This window comes from Acinonyx jubatus, chromosome C1 (genome assembly GCF_027475565.1).
Source record: "Acinonyx jubatus isolate Ajub_Pintada_27869175 chromosome C1, VMU_Ajub_asm_v1.0, whole genome shotgun sequence".
Taxonomy (NCBI): Eukaryota; Metazoa; Chordata; class Mammalia; order Carnivora; family Felidae; genus Acinonyx; species Acinonyx jubatus.
Window position 1 is genome coordinate 527,916 of NC_069381.1, and position 10,703 is coordinate 538,618.

General features: G+C 63.2%; 2 protein-coding genes across 5 annotated transcripts in view; one reads left to right on the forward strand and one right to left on the reverse strand.

Annotated features, from left to right (window-relative positions):
* Positions 1-3,468, forward strand: part of LOC106988784 (ATPase family AAA domain-containing protein 3) — a 22,702-nt gene extending 19,234 nt beyond the window's left edge. For all 3 annotated transcript variants that reach the window (XM_053205433.1, XM_053205424.1, XM_027060727.2), the window contains one exon: positions 3,127-3,468. In XM_053205433.1, the coding sequence (XP_053061408.1) occupies positions 3,127-3,270 (144 nt within the window). In that variant the 3' untranslated portion in view covers positions 3,271-3,468. The remainder of the gene's footprint in view (positions 1-3,126) is intronic.
* The window catches only part of TMEM240 (transmembrane protein 240), a 13,774-nt gene extending 3,231 nt beyond the window's left edge, over positions 1-10,543 (reverse strand). Inside the window, exons 1-4 of one of the 2 annotated variants that reach the window (XR_003420518.2) lie at positions 10,380-10,543; positions 9,914-10,020; positions 5,424-5,632; positions 4,628-4,878 (exon numbers count right to left, since the gene is read on the reverse strand). Coding sequence is in view for 1 of the 2 variants with exons in the window: in XM_027060731.2 (XP_026916532.1) it covers positions 4,730-4,878; positions 5,424-5,632; positions 9,914-10,020; positions 10,380-10,436 (522 nt within the window). In the remaining variant the exon portion in view is untranslated. Of the gene's footprint in view, positions 1-4,083; positions 4,879-5,423; positions 5,633-9,913; positions 10,021-10,379 lie in introns of those variants that run through there. The other variant, XM_027060731.2, reaches the window with a different exon arrangement.
* Positions 10,544-10,703: the final 160 nt, after the last annotated feature.

The window sequence follows — 10,703 nt, forward strand, 5'->3', positions numbered from 1 at the left end:
GATGGGGATTGCAGCGATTCTGTGGATCCACTTTGGGTAGGTAGGACCGACATATTCACGTGTCATGACGCATGACGCACATGTCTTCCTGACTTTGGTGTCTTTAATTTCTTTCCTTTCGGCAGTGTCTTGTAGTTCTGAAGATACCACTCTTTGGCCTTCTTGGTTAAGTTACTTTCCTGCATATTTGATTCTTTCTGATGCTGTTGTAAATGGAACTTTCTAATTTCCTTTCCAGATTGTTCATTATGATATAGAAAGACGTAGAAAGACAAATGGTTTTTGTGTGTTAATTTTGTTTCCTGCAAACTTCCTGAATGCGTTATTCTTAACAACTTCCGGGAGGAGATCTTTCAGATTTACTACATACGAGATTATATTGTCTGCAAACAGATAATTTTACTTTTTCCGTGCCAAACTGGATCCCTTTCATTTCTTTTTCTTGCCTAATTCCTCTGGCAGGGACTCCCAGTACTGTGCTGAATAGACGTGGTGGGAGCGGGTGCCCTGGTCTTGTTCCTGACCTCAGAGGAAAAGCTCTCAGCCTTTCACCATTGATAATATATTTGCTGTGGGGTTTTCACATATGACCTTTAGAGTGTTAGGGAAAATTTTCTCTGTTCCTGGTTGGTTGAGTGCTTTCACCAAGGAGGGGTGTTGAGTTTTGTCAGATGCGTCTTCTGCATCAATTTGAGATGATCGTGTGGGTTTTGTCCTTTATTCTGTTTGTGTGGTGTAACACGTTGATTGATTTTCCTCTTTTGGGTCATCCGTGCATTCCAGAAGTAAATGCCCTCAACCTGCTACTGAATCTGGTTTGCAGGTATTTTATTGAAGAATTTTGTATCAATATTCATAGAGGGTATTGGTCTGTAGTTTTATTGTGGTATTTTTATCTGCTTCTACTGTCCGGGTTATGCTGGCCTCAGAATGAATTAGGAAGTGTTCCTTCCTCTTCGGTTTTTTGGCAAAGTGTGAGAAGGATCCGTTTCATAAGCGTTGGGCAGAATTCACTGGTGAAGCCGTTGAGTCCAGGACTTTCCTTTTTCTTTCTTTCCTTTTTCTTTCTTTCCTTTTTCTTTCTTTCTTTCTTTCTTTCTTTCTTTCTTTCTTTCTTTCTTTCTTTCTTTCTTTCTTTCTTTCCTTTTCTTTTCTTCTCTTTCTTTCTCTTTCTTTCTTTCTCTCTCTCTCTCTCTCTTTCTTTCTTTTTCTTTCCTTCTTTCTTTCTCTCTCTGTCTCTCTTCCTTCCTTCCTCCCTCCCTCCCTCCCTTCCTTTCTTTCACGAAGGTTCCTGTTTCAATAATTTCCAGCTCACAGGAAAGTTGCAAGGGTAGCGCGGAGCCTCCCCCGCCGTGTATGAGTGACCCCTCTTGACCCCTCTCCCGAGGCACGTTTGCCACGTCAGTGTTGACTCCACTTGGACTTCGTCTTTTCCAGGACCCCATCCACATTCCCCGTCTCATTCGGTTGCCCTGTGTCCTCAGGCTCCTCCAGGCCGTGACAGCTCACAGATAGATGTTTCTGGTTACTGATGGTCCTGACAGTTTTGAGGAGTGCTGGTCAGGTGTTACATAGATTCTCCTTCGGATGTTTTTCTCACAATTAGACCAAGATTGTGGGTTTGGGGAGAAGACCCCAGCGATGAGGTGTCCTCCTGGTCATGGCCTCCGGTTTGGGGGCACCTAGTGCCGTACAACATCACAGGGATGTTGATCTGGTCAGAGTGGTGCCCGCCAGGGTTCTCCATGCAGAGTTACTGGCTTCCCCCTTTCCTCCTTTATTTGGAAGCCCATCGCCAAGTGTAGCCATCCCTCAGCAGGGGCCCAGCCCCCCTTGGGCGCTGTGGGATTCTGAGAGGGGCTGCTGCTCTCCCTCTACCTTCCTACCAGGGAAGCTTCCAGCCACTTCCAGGCCCTGACCCACGTGGGCCCCTAGGCCGGTGTGCTCCCCTGGCGGTCCCCTCTTGCCTCTCCTTCACTGCTCTTCTGAGCCTGTGTGCTCCCCCTCCAGCCCCCTGGCTCCATGGTTGGCCACGGGGTACTGAGGGTGGCCGTGTCCTAAGGGTAGGGCCGGCCTGTGTGAAGAAAGTGACCGGCCATCTCAGATGGCAGGGACTTTCTCACAGTGCCCAACTTGGGCTGAGGCCACTCAGGTAGCTGGAGAGAGACAGGTGAACTGGCTCTGGCCCCCTGCCTGGCGAACACTGAGGCCGTCCGCACAGCCACCTCGGTCAGAGTGACAGGCTGGGTGACAGGAAGCAGGTGAGAGACAGTGAGTCACCTGGGAGGGGTGGCAGCCTGGCCGTAGGTGACCTGGCTGGTAGCCGAGGCACGTGGACCACCCTGGGGCCTGATCTTGATCGGCACACTTCGGTGCCTCCACCCGTGCGCATGGCCGGGTTTGGGGCCGGGGAGCCCTGGGCAGCGGGGGCTTGTGAGAGACGGAGCCTAGTGTGCTTTGGGGGTGGTTGGGCCTGGTGGGATACTCTCTGACCAAGTTGGGATCGCTGGGGGCTCCTGGGGAGCGCTCTGCCTAGGGGCCTTGCCCTCCCTCCGGTGTCACAGTGGCGCGTGTGCCCTGGCCCTGAAGCCAGCTCCAGTCTCAGGTAGAGGCCCTCCAGGCCTGTGATGGGGGTGCTGAGCTGCTTCCTGACAGCTGGCCTCAGACCTTCTATTTTTAGAAAGTCATTGAGAAACTCAGTGATGTGAGAATGTTGCACTGGTGCCAACTGGGGATGTGGGCAGGGCCGCAGGCATTGCGGGGACGGCAGCTGCCGTGGCTGTGGGTTCCCTCGTGAGCACGCACGTGTGGGGGGGGGCACGCTTGCACGCACAGGGAAGCAAGGCGTGTGCCGTGGGCACGTGTGTGTTGTGAGGCCAGGCCCCTCTTGAGACGGAGCACAGGCCCAAGGTTGAGGGTAGTGGACTTGGCCCCCACCCCACAGGAGGCGGTCAGGTTCTCAAGGGTGGGGCCAGCCTGGCTGCCTCATCCCTGGGTCTGGCCCTGGCCTGCAGGGCGGGCCGTTCCTGGGGACTGGTGGGCGCTGAAAGCCCGAGGCTGGGCGACCCTTTTCCCCTCGGGCAGACCCTCTGGGTGCCCCACATCGGTACTCTCTTTCCCTGCCAGGCCATGGCATATGCCTCTGAGGATGGAGTCCTCACTGAGGCCATGGTGGATGCCCGGGTCCAGGATGCCATCCAGCAGCACCAGCAGAAGATGCAGTGGCTGAAGGCTGAGGGAGCCAGGCCTGAGGGTGGCCAGGCTGCGTGAACTGGCCCTAGTACCTGGGGCACGCAAGCCAGGTGGCTTTGCCAGGAAGAAGCCCCAAGATGCCCGCCTCTCCCTGTGGCGGGCCTACCCAGCCGCCCACCTCAGCATTTTTAAGTACTTCTCCAGTCAGGGCCAGGACAGCACTGAAGGCCTCTGCTTGGGACCAGCCGCAGCTATGGCGTCTTTGTGGCGGGGCCGGCTCCTCTCTCTGCCGGGCTGGGGCCGCCCCCTGCCCCCCAGGACACAACCGGGAGACGGGAGTCTCCAAGCCGGACTGAGTGGGGGAGAAGCCACTGTCCCCACGCCCAGGGACAGTGTCCAAGCTGGCTAAGCTCCCGTGGCCAGCTGCTGCATCTGTGACCGGCAGTACAGGGGGCCTGGCTGAGAGAGCTGGGCCCGCGTGGGGGGCTTGACCCTGCCCAGGCCCACCCAGCAGGTGAGGGGTGAGCAGAGTAGGCCCCGGTGCTGCCTGGTGGGAGTTGCTCTCCCCTGTGCTCGGGAGGAGGATGTACCCTGCACACGTCTGACTGTGATACACCCAGGGGGTAAGAACTAGCTGCCAGCAACTGGTGGGGTTGCCCACGAGGCCCAAGACCCCCTGGCCAGGACCATCCGGGGCTGGGGGGGGTGGGGGTGGGCTGCCCTAGTCCACAGGATCTGCAGCCCTCCCTCCCTTGGGTGGGGGTCTTTTTATCCAGAATCTAATAAAAACTCTGACAGGATACCTCACAACGTGTGTATCTCATGGCTGATTTCAACGGGCAGGGGCTTGAAGGGGGTCACGGGTTCAGAAATGAAAGAAGAGGCAGAGGCTGGAGCTTTCTGGAGAATTTACTGACCAGCAGGGGTGGGGGTCACAGTGAGGCGCCCGACCGGGGATGCCCTGGGCAGGGTGGCCGCACTTGCCGCAGTGGGGCTCAGGGGCCTTATTGCTGCTAGGCCGGGGCCTCCCCCAGACCCCTGTCTCCCGCCCCCCACCCCCAGTGCGGCCCGCGGACGCACACGCCCCATGCACATGCTCCCGTGTGCAGACGTGGGCGCGGCCGGGGGCCGGCCCCCTTCCCTGTCAAGACCCTCTCCCGGCTTCGCTTCCCTCTGCCAGAACTGGCCCCGAGGAGCAGCCGGGTTTAAGTAACAGACGTGGTCCCAGCCCAGGCGCAAGCGAGACTGCAGTGCGCGGGGGCGAGGTGGTGGTCCGGGCCGCCCGTACAGGTGCCCGCGCCCCTCGCGCGCCCCCGCTCGGGGCCCGCCGTCCCGGCCCCCGCGCCTTATGCGGCCGGACGGCCGGGGTTCTGTCCCCAGGCCGGCAGCCTGCCCCGCCCCGACCCCCTTTTATAAAAAGAAGAGGAGACAGCACCTTCTGCTGGACACGCCCGGCGGGTGCCCTGGCCCGGGGCGGCCGTCCAGTCCCGTGTGCGTGGGCGCGTTGGCCGAAGGCCCCGCGAGTCCTGCGCGCGGCTCAGAGGTGCCGCGGGCTCGGGTGGCCGTTGTGGTAGAGTTTCTGCTTCACGTGCACCATGTTGCCGGCCGCCTCCTCGAAGGGCCTGTGCGGCCGCCGGCCCAGCTCCCGCAGACTGCACAACTTGGGCAGCCAGGTCCACGAGCCGTCTGCGGGGCAGGGGCGGCGTCAGAACGCGGTCGGGTCGGAGGCCCGGACCCGGGCGAGGCGCGGCGGGGCGGGAGCGCGGCCGAGGAAAAGCATAGGCGGGGCGGCGGGGCGGGGCGGGGCCAGGGATAGACGCATAGGGCGAGCGGGCGGAGTCCTTTCGGGGGCGTGGCCGGGGCGGGGCGCGGGCGGGGTCTCCTGAGGGGTGTGACCGGCCTGGGGTATGACCTGGGCGGGGCGCGGCTGAGAGTGGGCGGGGTCTTTGTGAGGACGTGGCCGGGCGGAGGGGTATGACCTGGGCGGGGCGCGGCTGAGGCAGGGCGGTGCCTTGTGGGGGCGTGGCCGGACGGTGGGCGGGGGCGTGGCCGGGCGAGGGAGAGGATGGGGGCGGGGTCTTGGCCGGGGCGAGGCCAGGGAGGGCTCAGTGGGCGTGGTCTTTCGGGGGCGGGGCGCCGTCGGGCGGAGCCGGAGAGGGCGGAGTGGGCGTGGTCTCGTGGCCGTTGGGGTGGAGGCGGGGTCGCGGGGGGGTGGGGCCGCCCTCACTCACCGTAGCGCCGGCCGGCCCTCCAGGCGCGCACGGCGCAGTGCAGGACGCCGTCCATCCACACCAGGAACCAGCTGATGCAGAAGCCGAGCAGCAGCCCCAGCATGAGGTCGATCTCCTGCTTGGTGACGTTGTCTGTCACGAAGTAGTTCTCGGAGGCGTCCACCACCGACTGGTCCCCGTCGTAAGGGATTACGTAGTGGATGTGGTGCCTGGGGGCGGCAGGGCGGGCTGGCACCTCTCCCGCGGGGCGGGCAGCGACCCCGGCGGTAAGCGGCACCCATTCGCCCCGCTGGTCTTAGAAGCAGCCCTTGTGCGGAGCTGAGGTCAGGAGGGGGCCAGCGGACTCGCCCAGGGCCCAGTCACCCGGCCGGAGGTTGCCCAGAGGGTGGAAGTGTGCGAGGCCAGGGGTCAGAGGGAAGCCCCGCGCCTGGCTGGGGATGTGCCTGCCCCTCGTATCACCCTCCTTCCTCCTGCCCCGGGGCTCAGAGGCAACCCTGCGGGGGTCGCGGGAACACAGCGCAGGTGAACAAGCCGTTCCAGTGCGAAGGCTCCGGTCACGGTGTCCCCATCTGGTGGCAGGGTCACAGCCCACTTGCCGGATGCGGGAGCCTGCTGGTTCCTAGGGGTCCATTCTTTTGTCCTCCCCTCCCACTCGCTATGTCCTTTCATTACCTTCTCTGCGGAGAGCCTAGTGGGTCAGCCCTGCTCTGGGCCTCTGGTCTTCCTTCTCCACCCTTTGCGGGCACCTCCCTTTCCTCAGTTCTCTGTGCCAGAGGGGAGGCTCCCGGGGCTCTGCCGGGTGTCCATCTCCCACCCCCTTTCCTGGGGGAGCTCTCCTGTCCCCTCAGAGCCGCACGTCTATGCCCTGCTCGGCTGCTCCTGGGATGTTCCAGCTGTCTGGGGCTCCCTCCCACGTGTTCCATCGTCTACCAAGGTCTGTGCGGTGTTTCTCAGCCCCCCTTCCCTCAACTGGCCAGGCCCCGGGCCGCTGAGCCCTCTGAACTGCAGCCCTGCTTACCTCTGCGGAACTCTGAACTCTCCCCACAAGGCTCTCTCCAGCCTCGGGCCTGTCTGGGTTCCCTCCTCCTCCAAGAAGCCCTCGGGGCTCCCAAGGTCCTGGGTCAGGCAGCTCTATCCTGGAGATAAGCACCCAGGACGACCGAGGCCCGTCCCCACTCCCACCTCTGCTTCGGCCTGCAGGAGAGCCCAGGAGAGGGACCGTGGGGGCCCCCCTTGGCCCCTGTCATCCTCACCGGCTGCAGCCCTCTCTCTTGCCTGGCAGTGCAGGGACCACTCTGGGGCCCTTCTGCCCAGGAGGCCACCTCTCCCGGTGGCCCTCCTCCTCGAGGCCCTCTGCTGGTCTCCAACTCTCCAGCCCCACCCCCCTGAAGTCCCCGCTGCCCCCCACGTCTGTTCTGAGCTCTAGCTGCCTGTGTGGCGTCTCCACGTGGGATCTACAGACACCTCAAACTCACACCTAAAAATAGCTCCTCCCTCCCCAAACCCCTCCCCATCCTCCCCTCAGTTACTGGCACCTCCCCCGGTGTTCAGCCAACACAGGTCCCTGTTCCCCACCCCAACCTCTTGACTGGCCATATTCGCTGCCCCCCAGAGGGACCGTCTCGAAACCAGAAACCGCACCGCTCTTCCCTGATCACAGGTCCCTGCTGCTCCTTCCCTGCTGATGTCCCTGAACCAGCGGCGGCCACACAGCGCCTTCCTCCCGGCAGCAGCCCAGCAGGGATGGCAGTGGGCAGGCCTCTGCTCACACCCCTTCCTGCTCCTCCTGGGAACTCCCGGAGGCCATCGCGCTCTGCAGGTCCCTGGTCCCAGTGGTGGGGCCTCGGCCACAGCCCCACGGAGCAGCAGGGGCCACCAGCCCGGAGTCAGTCAGCAAGGACGGCCCCCCTGCTCCTCTGTTGACAGTTTGTCAGGAGCCACCATGAGTCACCAATAAGTGGCGGAAGACTGTTAATCACCACCCGGAATGTGCAGCCGCTGCCGGTTGCCCAGGAGCAGATTCATGACCCTTTCGAGGTGCCCGTCACTTGGGACGCACCGGGCCGGGCAGGCTGCACCGGGGCTGTTAACAGGGAGCGGCACGGTCGCCTTCTGCTCTACCCAGCCTTCTGGGCCTAAGACCCCCGGCAGGGCCTTCCTCGGCATGCTGCCTCGGGCCCCTGGACACGCAGCCGGCCAAGGCGGGGAGCTTGAAGACCAAGCTGCCACGGAAGCCAGAGACGCCCCCGGTGCCCTGGAGCAGGGTGAGGCCAGGGCCCCCAACCAGCCCTGGTGGCTCGGGACCTCCAGGGGGTCAGAGGTCACAACCTGTGCCCCCAGCCCTGGCCTGGCCTCTGCGGTTCCTCCCTGCCCCTTACCCTCCTCCTTCCTCCAAGTCAGGCCCCTGGGTACAGGGGCTCGGGTCTCCCGTGTGCCCACGTGTTTTCACGATGTGTACACACATGGGTCTTGTCTGGGCCACGCATGCTGCCTGTGTCTGCCTGCGGTCCGATGCATGTTGTGTATACACGCCGGCCACATGCACAGGACGTGGCGTGTATACGGGGGTTCAGGCCACGAGCTCTGCTGTGCATGTGCATGCTTGCCCGGGCACGAGCACGGTGCGTATCACATGGACGTGCGCATGCACTCAGTTTTGCACACAGCCATCCTCTGTGGGTGTGCGGCCTGCTCACTGCACACGGGGAGTCCGCCGTGGCGGCTCGTGTGCGCGGTTTACACACGGATCCCTCGCGTGCAAAACTGTTCTCTGCAGACACGTTCGCCGCGCCCACACGGAGCACCCGCTTTGCCGCACTGTATGTATGATCCGCACGTGCTGCGCGTCCGCATACATGGCGTCCACACGTACCACGCCATACACTGAATTTACATATCCCGTATGAGGTGATGTGTACACAGCACACACGTGGACATGCGCACCCGGAAACTGCGGCGGGTGTGACTCTCCGTGTCTTCTGCACCCACAGACACGCTGACCTGCACACACGGGACCAGGAGCTCCAGCCGCACCTCCGTGGGCACTCGCTTTACCTGAGTCCAGACGCTACGTGTGACGCGCACACACACCCTGGGCAGATACGCTCGGAAAGCAAAGCCCGTCTGCCCAGACGGGCCCTCGGCGGGAGGTCACAGGCACTTACACGCTGGTCATAACACAATAGCCCACACACACATAAAATGTGCATTCCTGACGTTTATGGAGCTCGGAGCCCGGGCCTCACGGGGCGCACACTGCCAGCCACTGGGAGGGTCTCAAGACCGCCCCGGTTCATACCCACTCGTGGCCGTGGCTGTCTTAGGAGGCGGCGGGGCTGACCTTGTGCCTTTCCTTAGCCTGGGGCCGCGTGCACCGGGAAGGAACACCGGGATCTCTGGGAAAGAGTAGCCACCCGCCCAGCAAACGCTTCTGACGGTTCTTGGCCAGCACACGTGAGGGTCATTTCCACGCCCCTCTCTACCTTCCTGGACGTCTGTGTTCTGCTTTCCACACACTGGTCTGCACCCACGGGCACGTGGCATGCTTAGTGAGGCATGAAACTATCCTCTCTTACACAACCCCCCACACCCACTGTGTGCGCACACATGTCCGTGGAGCAGAAGTACAGGACAAGGGTGAGGAACACAGCGTCTGGGCCCACGCCCCTCGTCCCTTACTAGCTGTGTGACCTTGGGCGAGTCTCTACCCACCCGAGCATCTTTCTGCTTTTTTTGGCCCCGGCAAGAGGGCTTCCTGTGGGGATGGCGTGCATGCGAATGTGTACGTGTGCTATGTGTACGCACATGTATATGCACAGACAGTACACATATGCGCGTCTCATGAGAAGATGTTTATTTTGTACATGGACGTACAAACATGCATGGCCAGGAAGACTCCGTTACTACATGTGCACAGAATGGGGGCGTTCACACGGTGGATGTGGGGGCCTGGGCTCTCCCATCCCTCTCTGAATGACCTTGAGCAAGCCACACCCAGCTCTCCCCCAGTCCCTCCTCTGTTTAAGGAGAGGGTGGGACCAGATGGTCTGCCCACCTTGACCTTCTGCACTTCCCCGTACCTGGCTCGCAGGAAAGTTCACGAACATTAGTGCAGGGCCCGGGGAGGATGGTGTACTCTGTGGGCACAGCCGTGCGCAGGATCCTTCCTGACACACAGGACTGGACTGTCGCCCTCCTGGCTTCCAGGCCCTGGACCCGGAGGCCCAGGGCCCATTCCGCTCATCGCCCTGGCATAGGCCCTTTCTCTAAAGGCATTTTGGGAGGGGGTCCTGACTACCCGGGCATGCTCCCCCTGCTGGAAAGCGATTGGCCAATCCCCAGGTGCCCAGCGGAGGCTGGTTAGTCCTTCCCCCCGCGGGCCTAGCGCAGTCCTGCAGCCAGGCCCGCTTGGGGCTCGCCTGCGCCCCAGTGGGCCCTGCCGCCGCCGCACATGTGTGATCACGCGTGTGCCCAACCGGGCGCGGACTCACCGGCCACAGTTGCAGTGGCAGACGCGGTCCTCGCCCCGCAGGTGCGGGAGGATGTAGTTGTGGAATCGGTCCAGCAGTGCGTTCATGTCCATCAAGCACGCGATGGCCTGGAAGAGCCCATGACCGGTCAGCGCCGAGGAGCGGGGCCTGGCCGGGGCCCCGGGGCGGGGGTTGGGGGACAGGAGTGCGGCGCGCTGAGGGTGGGGGAGCGCAGGCCAGGGGTAGGGGTGCCCGGGGGAGCCCCAGAATCGGGGAGCTCAGGGCAGTCGGGATGGGGAGCGCAGGCCGGGAAGCGGGAGCTCGGCGCAGCCCGGGATGGGGAGCGCAGGCCGGGGATGGGGAGCGCGGGGCAGCCCGGGAGGGGAGCGCAGGCCGCGCGGGCCGGTAAACAAGGCGCGGGAGGTGGGGGAGGCGGCGCGCGGGCGCGGGAGGCGGGCGCGGGCGCACGGGAAGCCCCTCCGCTCACCATCACGATCGACGCCCCCAGAATCATGAAGATCATGGTGTTCGCGCTCATGGACATCGGGCGGGGCCGGGCCGGGCCGGAGCGCCGCCCCCCGGCCCCGGCGCCCCCCCGGCCCCGGCCCGATGTTGGGCCCCCGCCGCCTCCGCAGAGGTCAGCCCGCCGCGCACCCGCCGGGGAGGAGGCGCGGGGCGGGGCGGGCAGGGGACGCGGCCGCTCCCGGGGTCGCTCGGCCGCCCGGCCGCCGCGCTCGCCGCGCCCGCGCGCTCCGCTCCGCCCTCGGCCTCCTCCCTCCGCGCGCTCGGCGCCGCTCCGGCCTCCGCTGCC